At 42.2% G+C, this 14,870-nt stretch overlaps 1 protein-coding gene across 1 annotated transcript; it reads left to right on the top strand.

Moving 5' to 3' along the window:
• Positions 1 to 474: 474 nt before the first annotated feature.
• LOC137609927 (all-trans-retinol 13,14-reductase-like) lies at positions 475 to 8,146 on the top strand. Its single transcript, XM_068337288.1, has 12 exons — positions 475 to 807; positions 2,790 to 2,972; positions 3,549 to 3,687; positions 3,795 to 3,897; positions 4,450 to 4,645; positions 4,730 to 4,927; positions 5,417 to 5,536; positions 5,627 to 5,765; positions 6,043 to 6,152; positions 6,336 to 6,502; positions 7,524 to 7,683; positions 7,875 to 8,146. Exons 1-12 carry the CDS (start codon positions 639 to 641, stop codon positions 8,021 to 8,023), a joined length of 1,833 nt encoding a protein of 610 aa, XP_068193389.1. The 5' UTR covers positions 475 to 638; the 3' UTR covers positions 8,024 to 8,146.
• The last annotated feature ends 6,724 nt before the right edge of the window (positions 8,147 to 14,870 follow it).

Raw genomic sequence — 14,870 nt, 5'->3', positions numbered from 1 at the left:
GGCAACCCCTGAAGGAAAAAGCCAAAAGGAGAAGAAGAAGATATGTATGAAAGTAAAGTAGAACCTTTGATTTGTTTCCATGTAGGATGGCTACCCACCCTCATGGTTTTTGGAAAGCACAAGAAAACTCTCCTGAACATGCGCCTGTTCCACTTGGAGCCAGGTTGTCTATAAATACTCCTTTTACCTCACGTCAACTTAGAGGGAGTCTATGTTCTTATTGATGCTCTGGAACTAGAGTGATATCAGATATACAGATACGTCTGTGGAGATAATATCCTCAGGCGTTTCTGTCCATGAACCACAGTGTGGCAGGAGTGTGACAAACATGTACAGCTGCTTCTCTCTTCTCTTCCAGTCCCATGCCTTGTGTGGAGATTGCATTATCTCCACTGTTTTTGGAAATTTGACAAAACTTCCAAAATGTCATGTGTTGCATGGATTTTCCTTTCCAGCCTTCATTTAAGTAGCCCCTTCCTCTGCAGTTTAGTTGTGTTGAAGGACAATTCTTCACTTTTCTCCTTTTCCACATTTGATCTCTGACTCTCACCGTTTCCTCCACCCACCGTTTTTGAGGACAGTGCACTTTTTGTTTCAGCTTCGTCCTTTTGTCTGTCTTTTTTTGTCACCAACTGGACATGATGTGGTGGTGGCTGTTGGGTGCACTCAGCTGTCTGTTGCTCATGGTGATCATCACTTACTTCCTGACCATTGGACAACGCTACAAAGTGTTCGATGAGAAGTGTGTGAAGGAACCGAAACCCCTGGTCACTGACAGCAGACAGAGGGATGAGAGGTTGAAGAGAGGTAAGAGATTGTTTCTCTCCACATGTATTCACACATTTCCACACACACAGGTTTTCATTCAAACATCAACAGAAATCTAGAAGCTATATGAACATTCCTTCTGAGACAGTGGCAGGGATTGCTCGCCCAATCAATAGGGAAGAAAAACATATTGTATTTGTTAAAGCAATAAGGTATCAGCATAGCATACACAGTACCAGTGAATTTCCATCCAATTGGGTGACAGCCTTCCTCCAAAGTCACTGCTTGTTCTATCATCACAGAGCTCATTAATTATGATCAGTTCTGTATCGATTTTGTAAGCTTGTCTATGGGTCACTCCATTCAATGTGTTAAGATTCAACCTTGGAATTTTTTCAGAATGTGATGGGCTGGAAAATCTTAATCAATATGGGAGAAATTCTGCATGTGCTAAACAAAAACACCAGAGTTAGCATGAAATTACATGAAGAAAAAACAGTATCAAAAATGTATTTTGCGTGATGGAGGTGTTATGCTTAACAGAAGTTTAAGAAGGATTTGAAGAGAAAATCTACTAAAAATGTTATACAAGAAAAATCAAAACTCACCATTGTTTGAATCTCTCTTTTGCTATTGTATTTTGGCACAAAATTAGATTAGTGTGATGGGGTGGAACATCAAATTTATGTGCACAGATAAATTGTGCTATTTTAAGCAAAATTGGGCTATTTTAATAAAATTAACACATTTTCTATTAAGAGGAAAGTAAGTAAAGTATGACTGACAGCTTTATTATGTTTCCCATTCCTCTTTGAGACCTTAAAGAGCATGCTGATATATTTTGACAATATAATAGCATGTGAAACTGTTATGCAACTTACTTGTTAATTCTCGTATAAACACTGTCTGCTGAAATAGGTGAATATGATCATTATATTGTTGTTGAGAACACTGGCAAGGTCAACTTCCGTTCTGAATATGTATGATGTCAACAAACCCTGTGTTCCTAGGACGAATGTAAACACGGTTTATGCTCTAGGTTAAAAGGCTAATATCTGGAATTGGATAAGAGTATGAACATTTGTCAAAATACAATGGATGACGTAATGTAATGAGAGAGATGTTTGTTGATTCTGGGGGACGGGAATATCACAAGCCTATTGGCTGCTACCCGTCAGACCTTTTTTTTTTTCGGATGTTGTTGATGATGTAAATGTGACGAAGGTTTGAAGTCTGTTATATTAACATGTCTCAAAAAGAATAAACTAAAAAAAATGTTGGGGACCCATTTAAGCCTTGTGCTTAATTTAGGAATGCCTGCCCCACCTCCTTCTGTTGTTAGGCAATTGAATGATGGTGAACTCTCTCAGTGCAGTCTAGTTACTAGTCTAGCTCCCCTCTTCCTTCAGTGTCAATCAATCAATCAACTTTTATTTATAAAGCGCGTAATCACATTAGCAGACATTTCAAAGCCCTTTAACAGATAGAGAAACACAACAAGATCCTCCAGAGCAGGCATAAGCAACAGAGGTGGGGAAAAACTTCCTCACGGAGGAAGAAACTCCGGGCAGGACCCAGACTCCGGAGGGCGGTCATCCACCTTGACTGGCCGGGTGGGAAAGGAAATACGATGGTGATAGAGACAGGACAAGGAAAAGAGAGAGAGATAGAGAATACTTCACAATATCTAGCCACATATGGCCACACTTATTTCATTAATTCAGAAACTGTCTCAATATGAGAGCAAAGTAAAGTGGAACATGGATATTACTCAAAGGGTAGGAACCTTTGACATTTTAGTCTTACTTCCTGTTAATTTCAATGAATGTATTCTCCTTCAGTACAACTTAATTTCCATAAATACAGTTCAGATGACAGAATCTCACACTTATATAACCAAGACATTATTACCATCTTGTCAGTTCAGTTGCTGCAGATGGTGTGAGTTCTGATCTGACTATGTCCCAGTGCACTCAAGTTCATCATCAGAGTGACAGAATCCAACATATGCCACGCTGCAGGTTTTCGCTTGGACCGTGTTCCCCCTGCTCTGGATGCGGTGGTGATTGGCAGCGGTGTAGGAGGTTTGACAGCAGCGGCGCTTCTGTCAAAAGCCGGGAAAAGGGTTGTGGTTCTGGAACAGCATGATCAGGCCGGCGGCTGCACACACACCTTTGAGAATAAGGGATTCGAGTTTGACGTTGGTAAGAATGTCCGGAGCGTGTAAGACCATCATAGCTTACTTCCCTGAGGATGTATAAACAGCAAATTTGCAAATGAACTGTAACTATGACGACGACAGGTCCAGTGTCTAAACACTGTAGACATGCTCCCACTACCATGTCAGTTATTCTAACCTATTTGTAACCTATCACTCTGTTCCTATTAAAGCCATATCCCACTGAGCTGTAACACAAGACACACAGTGAAAACACAAGAGCAGGTTTTAATCCAGTCATCTGGATATGGATGTGTATATACTTCTTGTTCCGCAGTTGAAGGATGCAGGACATCGATCAGTTAAATTTTGCACACGCCGATCATTAATCAAAAATATTACCAGCCCTTTAGTTAATTACCAGTTAATATTGATTCACACCAATATTAATGGGTTTTGTCCTCATCCTCTCAATAAGATGTGCAAAATTTCACAAAGTGTTCTCTGTTGAGTTGCAAAACTACTTAGGAATTACAGTATTTTAACAAAAGGGAAAGTTCATTCATTAGCCCATTGTGTAAAAGTATTGATTTTATATTCAACACTTCACTTCTGTTACCAGGTATTCACTACCTGGGCCAGCTTCATGAGAACAGCTTGCTGAGGGTTGCTCTCGATCAGATCACAGAAGGACAGCTGCAGTTCACACAGCTGGAGCAACACTTTGACACAGTGCTTCTGGGCCAGCCGGACCAGCGCAGGTAGAGCTTGCAGTCCTTTTCATCCGTGTCTCCGTTTTTACATACTGTAGCTACACCTCTGGTCTATTGACAGTATTTTCCCACCATCACAATACTTCCCTTTTCAGGGAGTATCACATCCACTCAGGGAAGACAGAGATGGCAGCTGGCCTGAAGAAGCAGTTCCCAGGAGAGGAGAAAGCCATCGATGAATTCATGAGATTGATGAAGGTAGAGAAAGAGAAAAAACATAAGGCAGATGACTTAAGTCAGGTTTTAATAAACTGTCTTTGGCACACTACAAGACTCATACCTGAGACCACTACTAAAGCTTTTCACAAAATAGATATAGGTATATAGGTATATAGAACATATATGGGTTCATTTGCATGCTAAACACTTTTTTTTAATGTGGATATCCACCTAAGTGCCACTTGCTTCTGCAATTTGAATGAATGAGTTTGAGTGTTCTGTCTTTCTCTGATGTGTTCAGCCTGATCACCACAGGCTGCAGTAACCTTTAACCTCACAGCTAAAAAGTTGCTTAAAACTGATCAAATGGTTAGCATTTCACTCTTTACCTGTAATCATGCCCCATACTGCCATGCTCACATGACAAGCCTCTGTCAAAAGATGAAAAAGGTGGTTTATCAAAAAAGAATGATCAAAGGGATATGCATTAAGTTACAAAAGATGACGTAGAGATGACTAAACAGTCATTAACATTTTTGACTGTCATTAAAAGATAGTTATGTATGTAAGCATCTTTTTATCCTTTAACAGCAAGCTGCAAGGAAAACGCCATTAGTAGCCATCTTGAAAATGATGCCGTACTGGCTGGTTAACTTCCTGATCCAGACAGGCCTATTAGATCGAATATCTTCAATCTTCAGACTAGCAACAACCAACCATTCGGAGATGATGGCGCGCCTCACACAGAACAAGGACCTGCAGGCGCTGTCTGCTTACCTGTTTTATGGTAATTAAAATACACACTTGCCTGTATCATAGATCACAAATGCTCTGCAACTCCTGTTGGTCAGTCTTTGTCATGTGATCACAGGTGTCCCTCCGAAGGAGTCCAGCTTTCTCATCAATGCACTCCTTCTTCACCACTACAAACGTGGTGCATATTACCCACGTGGTGGGGCCAGTGAGTTTGCATTTCACATCATCCCTGTCATCCAGCAGGCGGGCGGTGCTGTGCTGGTCAGGGCCCCCGTCCAACGCATCCTACTCAACCAACAGGGGAAGGCCTACGGTGAGAAGGGAAGGGGGAGAAAGATCATGATGTGGCTGTATTTTTGTATCAAGTGGGCGCCTTTACTGCAAAAAAAAGTAGTTATGTATGAAGTGGGCGCCTTTACTGCAAAAAAAAAAAAAGAGTAGCTAAAATACAAGAAATAACCACTGAAATTTAAGAGGAAATAGATTAAGACTGGTGGATTTATCTGTCCAAGAAGCAAGAATTTTAATTTAATCGTAAATTTCTCCACTGTGGGACAAATAAAGTAATATTGTATCTTATCTTATTTGCTAAAATAATCTAAGTTGATTGCATTCTGGAATTAAGTAAACTGTTAATTTTTTATATTTGATTGTTATAACGATTCCAAATCGTGTGTGTGTGTGTGTGTGTGTGTGTGTGTGTGTGTGTGTGTGTGTGTGTGTGTGTGTGTGTGTGTGTGTGTGTGTGTGTGTGTGTGTGTGTGTGTGTGTGTGTGTGTGTGTGTGTGTGTGTGTGTCTTAGGTGTGACAGTGCTTAAAGGACAAGAAGAGGTCGAGGTCCTTGCCCCAGTTGTCATTTCCAATGCTGGGATCTTTAACACTTTCCAGAAGTTTCTTCCCAAGCACATTCAGGACCAACCAGGTAACACAGATTTGTAGATCATTCGACTGCAGCTAGTTGACAGTTACTTTCTTTTACTGAATATGTCCTGTAATGGGTTTGCTGGCACAGAGATCCGGTCACTGCTGGGTATGGTGCGTCATGGTATGGGTTCCTTCTTGGTGTTTGTTGGGCTGGATGGATCAAAAGAGGAATTGGGTATTCCTTCCACAAATTTCTGGATGTATAAAGACAACGATCTGGACTCACTGTAAGAATGTTTTACTGTTTATGTTCCCTATATGTAAATCTCCATTCATACTTTGTATTATTGTTTTCCTCAATTCCATTTTCACCACCACTCACTCTGATTTTGAGTGGATTTTTACAGTGAAATTTAAGTTTTAAAATTTTTGTTCATAACCCCCCCACCATATAAACTCTATAAAGGTCCTTATCCAGTTAACACATTCAATATACATTTAAACATCCATGTTCTATAGCATTGGGAGCTAATGTTCTGCATGTGTGTCTATGTATGTGGAAAGCATGCAGCAATACTCATCCCTGAGCCGAGATGAGGTACTGGGGAACATTCCCATGATGTTTATCACCTTCCCGTCTGCAAAAGATCCTACATCCAACATCAGACACCCAGGTAACAGCGTGACATGAAGACAGATGGTTTATCCAGTATGTATAGAACTTGCTGACACCGAGGTCCCGTTCATCTTTGCTAGTGCTGATCTATCATCCCGTCACCGTGTTCATGAATATCTGTGGTTGAAGTGAAATGATTACCTGACTTATTTCTACAACTTCCCTTCATGTCTCTCTGCAGGTAAGTCCTGTATGACGCTGCTAACCATGGCTCGCTACGAGTGGTTTGAGGAATGGGAGGGAACAAAGCTTGGAAAGAGGGGAGAGGACTACCTGGATCTGAAAAACTCCATGGCCCAAGAACTGGTGGACTGGGCAATAAAGATCTTCCCTCAACTACGAGATAAGGTTCGAGCGAATGTTACTCATTATTACAGAACACCGATATAAGCAAACAAAGATATGAAGTTGTCAGAATGAATCTCAGTGAATGAAAACATGCTGGAAATCTTCTCTGTATTGTCATACATTATATTGACGCGAACATGATTCTATGAATCAGTAGAGCAGCAGATTAAGATTAGGTACAGCAATCCCACAGGCATTCACCTCATCGTAGATTTTTAGTAGCTAGTCACGTGATACCGTACCCGCATTCTATTGGCTGACGACATCCGGAAGTCCGCTGCGTTCCCTGAGTCTCGGAACGCAGCGGACTTTGTTAGATTGTCTTTGGCTGGATTTGATGTGACTTCATTTATGAGTGAATTGAGTTCAGTTAAGTCGACTGTTTGATCAGATAAAGAAACTGTTTAGGTTTTCCATTTAGATGACGTTAAACTGCTGCTTATGGGAATAGAAGACATTAGTATAGAGAGGAGACAAACCTGAGGTGCAGTTCATTGGTTTAATGGCAAAAAGCAGTTAACAGTCGAGAAGACTAACCATAGATCGGTCGAAAAAGTGATAAAGTAGGAGAATAGAAGCAGGAGGACATGTAGAGGAGCAGAGCAGCTCAGCTGGTCATGAGAAATCACCCAGCAGTCTAGTTTATAGCAGCATCGCTATGAGCAGGACCAAACTGTAAGCTTCATCAGATGGAGCTCAACAATCCACAAAACTTTAATGGAACTCTACAGCAAAAAATTCATCTGAAGTCTGAACCATCTGTGGAACACACTCTTAAATTGTAGTTTCAGTTTTTGTTTTTTTTGTTTGAGACAGTTCAGACCTCATCTCGTCCTTTTCTTTATTGGATGGAACTGAAAAAAGCAATGAGATACAATCTAAAGTTCCTTTGTGTGTGTGTGTGTGTGTGTGTGTGTGTGTGTGTGTGTGTGTGTGTGTGTGTGTGTGTGTGTGTGTGTGTGTGTGTGTGTGTGTGTGTGTGTGTGTGTGTGTGTGTGTGTGCGTGTGTGTGTGTGTACAGGTGGTGATGGTGGATGCTGCCACCCCTCTAACCAACTGCCACTATTTGGGGGCTCCGAGAGGTGAGATGTACGGCGCTGAACACAACCTGGAGCGCTTCACTCCAGAAACGATTGCTCGGACGAGATCCCAAACAGCCGTCAAGGGGCTGTACCTGACAGGTGATGGGGCCGACAGACAGTCACGTGTGATCTGGATTGTTCCACCGCTGACGGTGTGTGTGTGTGTGTGTGGGTGTGTGTGTGTGTGTGTGTGTGTGTGTGTGTGTGTGTGTGTGTGTGTGTGTGTGTGTGTGTGTGTGTGTGTGTGTGTGTGTGTGTGTGTGTGTGTGTGTGTGTGTGTGTGTGTGCAGGTCAGGATGTGTTCTGTAATGGCATGGCCGGGGCGCTGCACGGGGGAATGCTCTGCGCCTCCGCCGTGCTCAATCAGATCCTCTACATCGACCTTCTCGCCCTGAAGATCCGCCTCAAACACAAATGGACCAATCACAAGCTGACCTGAGAGAGAGACAGGGTTGCAGTGGAGATGATACGCTTTATCCCATTGAATGTAAAGATAATGTTTTATTCATTGATAAAAACTACTTTAACATGTCCACTCTACTGTAACAAATTAACCAGCCATTCAAAGAGATTTAATAAATCGTTGGTCTGGAAAGCTTTCTGAGTTGTTGTTTTTTTCTATAGGAATATATTTAATCTGTTGCCACCTGCTTCAAGTAATAGTTATTTAAAACATCACAAAAATAATGATCAGATATACATAAAGACAAGTAACAGCTTGAAGTTCTGATTTACATTCAGGAACACTTAAGTTGCTTCATGAACTGTAAGTAATTATTTTTAATCAATCACAACTCAGATGTAACCCATATGTAATGAAGAAGACTCCTCACTCCGGTGAAACACATTTATTTTGTTTTCAAGGTAAGGGGGGGGGTATCTGTGAAACACAGTAGGAACACATATTCAGTATTTCAGTTTACGTTCAGTAGTTCGTGGCTGATGTCTTGACTAGAACGATCAGAACTGAACTCTACTTTCTGTTTCACTTCAGTGAAGCGCATGTTGCTCACTCAGCGTGAAGCGCCCTCTGCTGTCCTTTTACAGTCACAGGCACAAAACAGGTTTTGGATGCTGGCAGAAATAAGCAACGAGCAAAAATAAGGTTAACTGTATACAGTATATGTTTTTACATGGGGACAATGTGTTAAATGAGGGGCAGTGTTTTTAGCAGTGTTTTAGCGTATATTATTTTAACTATAACTTTAGTCTTTGTGACCCAAATAAACCCTTAGGGGCCACACTCTCCCCCACAAAATCAAATGTCTCCTGACATTTCCTGGAATTCAATACTGTCCCTCAACAATCCATGGTCGCCATAAGGGTTTCCATTCATTATTCTGAGTGTCTCTGGCAATTAAAGAAGGCTGACCCAATGTGTCGTAACTCAGCACCACCGGACGTTGCCTGTGTCTTTGTGGGTGTTGTCTTGCCGGCTATGACTGCTCTGCTTCTAACTCAACTCCCCCATGACTGTCCAGCCCTGGTTCAGGTCTCTGAGACTGTAGTGGCATTTCGCTCTGTAGTGGCACATCCTCTTCGCAGTGTAGTGGCACATCCTCTTCGCTCTGTAGTGGCACATCCTCTTCGCTATGTAATGGCACATCCTCTTCGCTATGTAGTGGCACATCCTCTTCGCTATGTAGTGGCACATCCTCTTCGCTATGTAGTGGCACATCCTCTTCTAGGTGGAGGTGCTGAGGACTCTGGTGTGGCTTGAATGGCTCTGCCCGAGGATTCAGCAACTGTTGACTCGGCTGGTTTCTGCTGCTGGATCTGAGACGCCACTTGTTGGTATCACCAGAGTCGTGTGTGAACCCTGGATGCCTGAGAGGTTCTTCAGTCTGGTCATCAGCTTGTGCTCAAACTCTCCTCCCATGTCGTGATGTAAACGGTGGCAAAAACCAAACTTTAGAGAAAAGTCATTGAAGAGTATCTCTGCCACTGTTTTCGCACATTTATTTCTTGTAGCATAGGCTTGGGTAAACCTTGTAAAATGATCCATGACTACCAAGAAGTACTCATAGCCATGCTCACATTTATCCAAATAGAGAAAGTCTATTGAGACTAGCTCAAACGGATAGGTGGTATGGATAGGGGTCAAAGGTGCACATGTGGCTTCTTCTTTTCAAGACAGTCACACACACTGGTAACAAAATGCTCTACCTCTTTGTACATATGCGGCCAGTAGAACCTTTCTCGGATGAGGTCAGCATTCTCTCCACTCCTAAGTGGCCCATGTCCTCATGCAGTTCTTTGAAAACCAGTGGACAGTAGGCTTTGGGAAGCACCAGCTGTTCTCGGTAGGAGGTTCTATGGCGCAGGACACCATCTTCATCTACCTGGATCTTTAGCCATTGTTTCAGAAGTGTCGCAGCAGCAGGGTGTTCTGTTCTCATCTCAGTCTTACTTGGCCTCCTATTCTGTGATTTATACCAAAGGATTCTGGATATCGTTTTATCTTCTTCCTGAGCTTTCCGTATTTGTGAGGGAGTGAGAGTCTGGCCAGTATCCCAGTCTTTCACAAGGCTCAGTGCATTCATGTGGACCACCCCAATCCCTTGGCAGGGGTTTCTGCTTTCCACCATCATGCTTTCCGCGATCGCATTGATTGCCTCTTGACTTGACTCAGTAGTACAGCTTCTCATGTAGTCTTCATTGTCCAAAGGTGTTCGAGACAGCCCATCAGCATCTGAGCTGTTTTTCCCAGGGCGATAACGTATGGTGAAGTTGTAATCTGCTAACTCCGCCACCCATCTGTGCCCCGTAGCATTGAGCTTTGCAGTAGTGAGCACACATGTCAAGGGATTGTTGTCTGTGTAAACAACAAACGACAAAGCATGGAATGAGTAGTCACGGAAGCGTTCACAAATGGCCCACTTTAACGCTAAAACTCCAGCTTCCCGAAATGCAGATGGTATCTCTTCTCAGACGGGCTCAGGGTGCGGGAGCCATACGCTACCACTCTCATCTTCCCTTGCTGGCGCTGATACAATAGAGCACCCAAACCAATCTGTGATGCATCACAATGTAACACAAAGGGCTGAGTGAAGTCAGGATACCCAAGGACAGGAGGCTTTGTGAGGGTGTCAATGAGCTGGTTCAACACTTCCTGGTGAGAGGTGGTCCATTGTATGGGTGCCAGTGATGGCAACTGACCTTTCTTTTTCTTTACTGTTTTCTTGTGTCTTCCCGCTGGTGGTTCAGAGGTGTGATATTCAGAGTTTGGAACAGACAGTAGGCTGTACAGTGGAAGGGCCACACGGGAGAAGTTGGGGATATAAGGCCTATAATAACATAGGAACCCTAGCACATGGCATAGCTCACCAACAGTGTCAATTGTTCTTTCCTTCAGATTCATTACCGGTGCCAACTCCTCAGGGTCCATGGTGTAACCTTCCCCTGTCACCAACCTACCAAGAAAACGCACACTGGATTTAAACAGCTCACACTTCTTTGGAGTTAACTTAACACCATGCTCCTTGTAGAGCTGGAGCACTAAGCGGACATGCTCCAGGTGTTTTTCAAAGCTGCTCCTGTGTACTAGGTTGTCATCAAGGTACGGGAGACAGACCGTGTCTCTCAGGCCAGCCAGGCAATGTTCCATGCTCCTCTGGAATTCTGCAGGGGCGGAGCTCAGGCCAAATGGTACGCGGACCCATTCATAGAGCCCCCAGGGCGTGATGAAGGCTGTCAGTGGGCGGCTCGCTTCATCCAAGGAGCCCTGGTGGTAAGCCTTCCCCTGGTCTAACACTGAGAACCATGAGCTTCCCCCCAGTGCATCTAGCATGTCCTGGATCCTTGGTATGGGATGCTGGTCTTTTCTGGGGTGGTTTGTTTGGTGAGACGTATTCCTCCTCCAGCCCCTTCATTGTGGAAGGCTTCACTGGAGTTTGCTCTTTTTCTGGATGAAGGCATTCTTTATTTCCTTTTTCGATATGTTTTAGTACATCAGTTAGATACTGACAAATCTCACTCTCCTCTTGATCTTTCTCGATCTGGTCCATCACGCTCTCTGCCATCCTGATGAGTGCCCTTCTGGGCTTACTTTGGGGATCCCCACTGTCCAGGCCATCGCACTTCATGTACCTTCAGACATCCACGAGAAGCTCCTCCTTCAGCTGCCATAGGGCTGCGCTCACTTGATCACGCAAGAACTGGCTGTTATCCATCTCAGAGAAGATTGATGAAGGTTTGGTTATTTATGTGACCTCTGGTGTCTCCTGGCTGGCTGGCTCGCCAAAATATGTTACACATATGTAATGAAGAAGACTCCTCACTCCGGTGCAACACATTTATTTTGTTTTCAGGGTAAGGGGGGGTATCTGTGAAACACAGTAGGAACACATATTCAGTACTGTATTTCAGTTTACGTTCAGTAGTTCGTGGCTGATGTCTTGACTGGAACGATCAGAACTGAACTCTACTTTCTGTTTCACTTCAGTGAAGTGCATGTTACTCACTCAGCCTGAAGCGCCCTCTGCTGTCCTTTTACAGTCACAGGCACAAAACAGTTTTTGGATGCTGGCAGAAATGAACAACGAGCAAAAATAAGGTTAACTGTATATATGTTTTTAAATGGGGAAAGTGCTTTAAATGGGGGGCAGTGTTTTTAGCAGTGTTTAGCGTATATTAGAGTATTTTAACTAACTTAAGTCTTTGTGACCCAAATAAACCCTTAGGGGCCATGCAGACGGGGTCGTGGTAAAGTCACTTTAAGATATCTCTAGAACTAAAGAACCTTTTAATACACTGTGGTGGAAAGTTTTTAATGCAATAAAATAATACAATAATATAACAAAATAATATCATTTAATTGAACCAAAGATCTGGGTTGTTGTGTGTGTCATATTATTCAGCTCTTGTGAAGGTGGCCTCAGGATGTCTCGAAGTCATGAAGACGCTGCATGAAAATAATTGCTCTTAGACCATATTTGGAAATGCTTGCATGACTGTGGGTATCCTTGGAAGAAGTTAGACACTGACAGAAGCAGCTAGCCAGATCATTTCATACACTACACTTGAAATTAGAATGTATGTTTCTGCACAGGGTCATCCGAAGAATGTCTGCAGCAGATCCTCACAGGGTTCGCATGACTAATTATATTATGTCATCAAATAGTTTTGTGAAACTGTCGACTTGATATTTTTGGTAACGTCTGGAGGTCATGACGTACCAACTGAAAGCCTGTAAAGAACTGGTTGAAAGCAGATGGGCCGAGGTTAATACCTCCCCCTAGTCACACCTTTAGGGGTATAAAAACATATGTGATCCATTTTCTAGTTTGTACTTGAAGTTTTTTCCTGTACCCAGAATGTTCTGCAACAACACACCGGAGGACTTTTTCGTCTCCAGAGCTCTCATCATGCTTAGATAAGTATTTGTTGAACTTGTCTGTTTGTTGAACCTGTCTGTCAATATCATCGATATTATTATTGGACTCATACTCAACCTGTGGATATTATTGTACTGCTACTCAACCTGTACATGATTTGAATTGGCAAATAAATATCTTGTATTTTACACTGTCTCCTGTCCTTACAAAAAACGAAAACCCCACCATTACACTAAAAATGAATTAAAATCGTCATGAAATGCAAAAAAAAAGTTTTTCTGTGAGTGTTTTGAGTTCCAAAGGGAAACTTGGTTGTTTCGGGAGATGGAAAGCATCAATTGCCAAGTTGACTGATGAACAGTTTATGATGAAACTGGTGCATCTCTGATGTGTTTGGAGCACTGAATGACTGAATGACTTGGCTGCTTCAAAGCAGAGACGTGCATATGTAACTGCTGTGTACCCGTCCTGCCAAGAATACACACACACACGGGCTGGTTAGATGATGTGGTTTTACTTAGGGTAGCCTACAATGAGTGGTCAACAACAGACACATACAATGTGATAAGCACCTCCACTGTTATGGCGTCGGAGCAGGGTGCTGGGCAGAACTGACGCCAGTATAGGACATATTAATATTTTTACAATTACCTTAACTGCATATAAAATGTCTCAATATAATGAATTTTAACAAGTGATCGTATAGTGGTGAATGTTGTTTGTTTTTTTTTACAATTAATTGCATACAACATGTTTTAACTTATTTTAACCAACATCATCCTTTTTTAAAAATATATTTTATGAATTACAAATATGAAATAGAAAATATAAACGTACAATCCAAGACTCAATATAAAATAAATAAAGAAGTAGCGTAATGGCGCTCTTTAGAGGTAGCCAACAGATAAAACAGACTTCGCCTAAAAAGGCGGGCAACGCAACACATGTACGTTTTGAATATTAAACTTCACGCATAGTGCAACAACATTTACCTGCAATGAGTGGTCAACAACAGACACATACAATGTGGTAAGCACCTCCACTGGTATGGCGTCTATATGGGGGGAAATAATATTGACTTCAATACAAAATATAGCATGCTAACGTGAGCAACAACAAAGCGATACAAAACGTAAATGCACAGAGATACCATGGCAAGTGCTGTTACTTCTCTGTTAATCTTGTAACAAATCTCACGTTAGCTTTTGTGTAATTTGTATATTTTGCGGAGCACAACCTCCGACCATCTTACCGGAGCAGGGTGCTGGGCAGAACTGACACCAGACATCTGCTTCCGATCTGTTCTATATAGACTCCAGTAGAGGGCGCTGTTGAACCTCTCAAAGCAGGGTGAACTATATGCATACTGTAGCAGGAATTTCACAAAAATAAATAAAGTATTTCTTATACACGTTACACATATTCCTCATTTTGCAGACAAAATCAGTTCCTTCTCTAGAAAGCTAGAGATGTACCACAAATGCCTGGAGAGGGGAGCTTCTGACTCCGGTTATTGGAGTGAATTTGTGGAAAACAATGACTTGAATGCCACTACAGTTACTCCATGTTCCAAGCAGCAAATCTCCCTCATGAGAGAATTCTTTCCATTTCCCTTGGGATCATTAAAGTATCTATCTATCTATCTATCTATCTATCTATCTATCTATCTATCTATCTATCTATCTATCTATCTATCTATCTATCTATCTATCTATCTATCTATCTATCTATCTATCTATCTATCTATCTATCTATCTATCTATCTATCTATCTATCTATCTATCTACTTCTCAGACAACAGTCCTCAGAATAGGTGGATGGGAGATCCTTTCATTGCAAAGCCAACGGCTGATTTCATTTGTGATGAAGAGGAACACCTTATTAAAAAAGGACATCTGATTCCTCCCTAAAATTGATGTTTGCATCACAGACATTGGTGTAGTTCTGGAC

This window comes from Antennarius striatus, chromosome 16 (assembly GCF_040054535.1).
Source record: "Antennarius striatus isolate MH-2024 chromosome 16, ASM4005453v1, whole genome shotgun sequence".
Classification (NCBI taxonomy): domain Eukaryota; kingdom Metazoa; phylum Chordata; class Actinopteri; order Lophiiformes; family Antennariidae; genus Antennarius; species Antennarius striatus.
The sequence above is the reverse complement of the archived record's forward strand: the minus strand, read 5'-3'. Positions and strand labels throughout refer to the sequence as shown.